The sequence below is a fragment of the Arachis ipaensis genome, chromosome B04, assembly GCF_000816755.2.
Source record: "Arachis ipaensis cultivar K30076 chromosome B04, Araip1.1, whole genome shotgun sequence".
Classification (NCBI taxonomy): Eukaryota; Viridiplantae; Streptophyta; class Magnoliopsida; order Fabales; family Fabaceae; genus Arachis; species Arachis ipaensis.
The window spans coordinates 11,235,659-11,240,058 of NC_029788.2; the positions used below are offsets into that span (position 1 = coordinate 11,235,659).

At 33.6% G+C, this 4,400-nt stretch overlaps 1 protein-coding gene and 1 pseudogene across 1 annotated transcript in view; both read left to right on the forward strand.

The window, feature by feature from the left end:
• LOC107636103 overlaps nt 1-1,298 on the forward strand; it is a 5,745-nt pseudogene extending 4,447 nt beyond the window's left edge.
• LOC107638963 (wall-associated receptor kinase-like 22) overlaps nt 2,665-4,400 on the forward strand; it is a 4,335-nt gene continuing 2,599 nt past the window's right edge. Inside the window, exons 1-2 of the mRNA XM_016342361.2 lie at nt 2,665-3,873; nt 4,120-4,167. Coding sequence (XP_016197847.1) covers nt 2,991-3,873; nt 4,120-4,167 — 931 coding nt within the window. The 5' untranslated portion in view covers nt 2,665-2,990. The remainder of the gene's footprint in view (nt 3,874-4,119; nt 4,168-4,400) is intronic.

Sequence of the window (4,400 nt, forward strand, 5' to 3'; positions counted from 1 at the left end):
ATTTTAGATTAATATTTGATTTTGTATTATTAAACTTTATAATTTAAAATTTAGTATTTAATATCTAAAATTAAAAAAAAAAACATTTTTGTTAGCTAAGTATTGAGTAAAAATTACTGGCGCATGCAACTTGTTTCTTTTTTTTCTTTTGTTGAGTCGGACAAAGTACGTAATATCTTATATACTAATGTGCCAAATTTGTTAGGTGTTTTCTCGAGTGTTGGATCTGTCATTTTACTACTCTGTGTTTCATGGCCGGTTTATGAAGTTGTAAGGAGAAGAATAGTAAAGAACCGCATGGGAAAAAACTACAGAAAGAACGGAGGTGTCCTGCTAGAATTAAAAAAGGATATCTTCGGGGAAGTTAATGTTGACAAAGTTAAACACTTTACCTTAATGGCAATCTTTATGAATATTTGCATGGCCAAAATGAGGACTTGCCAATGACTTGGGATATATGCGTTTGAGAATTGCATCTGAGATTGCAGGAGCTTTGTTTTACTTACATTCAGCTGCTTCTCAACCAATCTATCACAGAGACGTGAAGTCAACAAATATTTTGTTGGATGGAAAGTACAGAGCAAAAGTAGCTGACTTTGGAGCTTCTAGAATGATCTCTATCGAAGATACTCATATCACCACAGTAGTTCAAGGGACTTTCGGATATTTGGATCCTGAATACTTCCATACTAGCCAATTGACAGAAAAGAGTGATGTTTATAGTTTTGGAGTCGTTCTTCTTGAACTATTAACAGGACAAAAACCGTTATCCTTCTTAGGATCTAACGAAGCGAAAAGTTTGGCTTCCTATTTTGTTCTTTTCATGGAGAAAGATCGTATGTTTGACATAATCGATGATAGGGTGATAAAAGAAGGGGAGAAAGAGCACATAATTGCTGTTGCGAATCTTGCATATAGATGCTTAGAGCTCAATGGGAAAAGTAGGCCAACTATGAAAGAAGTCACAAGAGAATTGGATGAAATCTGGAAATTGGAGAGGAAGTCTAATAATGCACAACAAAATCATCATGAAGAAATTAAGCATCCCGCAATTGAATATCACCATCCATGGTTTGCAGATTCTGCTCCTGATATATGTCCAAGCAACATAACACACACCTCAGAGTCAGAGGTTATGCATATTCTTACCCAGTAATTGGTAAATTTTCTTAAGTTGCTGTTCATATTTATGTAACATAAGTTATTAGTTGGAGATATGAACTCAAGATAATTGTATTTCTGTGTATTTGATGGAAGAACCAACTCGGTCTTTTTGTAAATACGCTTAAGTGGGGCATTATTGAACGTATTAATGAATCGGTTATTTTTTAATTTCTTAATAACTTAGAATAAAACTGATTTTCTTTTATAACAATAACAATAAACCCAATTTTTTTAGGGATCTAATTGTATTTTTAAATTTTTAGGAATTTAAATGTCCACAAAATAAAAAGTTAGAGATAAATTTATCTTTTTATAAAAAAATTTAAAGATATTCGGTTTAGATTATTTAATTCGATTGGATTAAACCGAGTCTAATAATTAAAATACAGATATTTGTGTTTATTATTGTTGCTATAATATATCGATTTTATTCTGATTTATTAAAAAATAAATTATTAATCGATTTAATAAAGATGTCCAATAATAACATGACATGTATAAACATCTTTAAAAAAAAAATTTTAGTGTTTTTATTAAACTGGCTCCTAAAAAAAATTACAGTTGTATATTTATTCAGTTGTATTTGTATCTCTTTCATGTAAAATAAATTTCCGCATAATGCCTTTTGGCTGTATCAACCTGGAATTAAGTTGTTAAATAATATATTCTTCATTATAGTTGTTTTATAATTAATTAGCCATATTGACACAGGAACAGGANNNAAAATTTATAATGATATTTAAATTTTTATATAAAAATGTCATCATCTAAGTATTCCTTTGTATATAAATGGAATGATAATTCAAACTTTGAAGGTTGAAGTGAGCGAGCGTGTTGAAAATAATAACCAATAATAATCCAACAACAAATCATTTCCAAACCCATTCGCCGTAACACAACTTTTTGCAACATTGACCAGTTTTCTAAAACCTCAAAGACCGGGTGTTGCACGAAACAAATATAAGAAAAATCGACGAAGATAAGATAGAAACTAAATGCACCTCTGCCTCAGAAAGCGAAAGAGAAGGAGAAATAAGTAAATAACACAATAATGTTGTTGCAAGTTGCATTTCATATCATGATATTAATATGTTTCATACATACTCCTGCGGAATCTGCAGCGCCAATCACAATTTCACCACACTGTAATTCAACGTGCGGATCCGTATCGACCCCTTACCCGTTTGGAATGAATGATCCCACATGCCATGCAGGGAAGGGTTTCGAAATACAATGCAACATAACTAACTGGAACGGCAACCTCAAAGCCTCAAAAAGAGCACGAGTCATAAGTGTAGCTTTGCGGTGATTGCGGAAGAAGCAGCTTGGATCTGCCTCATAACTACAAAATTCTATTACTTTAAAATTACTTTTTAACTAATTTCTCCAAACATATTATAATTTTTCAAATGAGAATACACCAATAAACCATTATTAAAACGATACATACTCAATGTCTGAATCATTCTCATTTATCATTTTTATTTTACTTTTCTTCATTCTCAAGTCCTTATTACAAAAGAAGAAAGGGTTAGGGAGTTTGAATTTCCATGCAAGAAACTTCGCCGCAATAGAGACGCAAAGTGAGAGAGTAATGAGACAGGCGTTGAAAAACTAAGGATTCCTAACAAATTTGTATCACAACTTCTTTCTATACGCGACAGGCATGCAAATTAAATACCATAGACTATAGTCTATATGTCTCGTAACGAAGTGACATAAATATCCACCAAACTATAGGAAAACGAAATGCGCATTCTCCCTCATCATCAAGAAGATCTGAGGAATATCACTCCAGGACGCATTCTTTTGCTACAACACATGCAATGTTTCTTCAACTTGCGTTTGATATCATACTAACATTTCTATGCTTCGTACATACTCTGGAATCTGCACAAATCACAATCTCACCGAAGTGTGATTCCATGTGTGGAGAAGTTGAGATCCCTTACCCGTTTGGAATGAATGATCCCGCGTGCTATGCGGGTAAGTGGTTTGAAATAGAATGCTTGACCAAATCCATGAACAACGTTCCCACTCTCACCCCTCACCTGAAAGCCACAAACCTGGAAGTGAGTTCCATCGATGCGTTGCGCAGCACGGTTACTATATGGAGCTCGACCTTCACTTTGAACTGCCATCGCGATTTCGTCATTTCTGAGCCAGACATACACCTGAGAGGGAGCCCCTTTGTGTACTCCCAAGAAAGAAACAAATTCGTGGCCATGGGCTGCAACCTTGTTACATATCTACTCTCAAACGCCGTCCAAGTTGGCGCGTGCGCATCGATTTGCGACAGCAACGACGATATTTTCTTCCACAGCATATCCGGCAATTATTGCAGTGGTAAATATTGCTGTGAGTCTTCGTTGCCTTTGTACCTCTCAGAATTCAACGTTACTTCTGAAAGGCTCGCAGGAAAGAATAGGAGCCAATCGGACTGCAGTTATGCGATGATTATAGAAGAAGCTGTTTGGGAGAAGGTGAGTGCTGAGCTGGCAGACTTAACCAATTTAAAATTCACCGCGGTGCTTGCGTGGGAGATTGTGGACTCAAGTTTGGAACTGCCTGATAACTGCCAAAACAGTTATATCACATCTTCGGAACGGAGTCACTCAGGTCGCACATGTAATTGCTACGACGGTTTCGTTGGCAATCCTTGCATTCCGGGAGGCTGTATTGAAGTTATTAAAGGGATATCTTCAAATTGTTAGTTAACTAAACTTTTTAATATAACCTAATTACATTATCAACAATTTTATAGTTAAATTGTTACATAATTAATATTTTTATATCTTTTATTTAAATCAATACTTTTCAATTCTCAATTTTCCACCAAAATATTATTATCTCCTAATATTCCAGATTATTCACTGCATATTATTAATAAAAATAAAAAACTATTTAGCATCTATATTTTCTAACATTTAACTTTATCATCGTTATTTGGTTTAGGTGAAAGTGAAACTATTCATCACCGCGGATCGGTATACTTAAGTTTAGGTACGTATGAACTCCTGTAAATCCATACTACACTTGTCATTTAATTTTTTTAACACTGTTGAATTTTTCTTTTATTTGGTGTAATTTTTCTTGCAAAATTTACTGTTAAATTATATTTTTATGTTTTACAGACCATATCTACAAATAAGTTTCATATTAATTAATTTTTTTACATACATACTATTTATATACTTATTTTTTGACCAATTTTACTATGATGAAGGTGGTTTTGT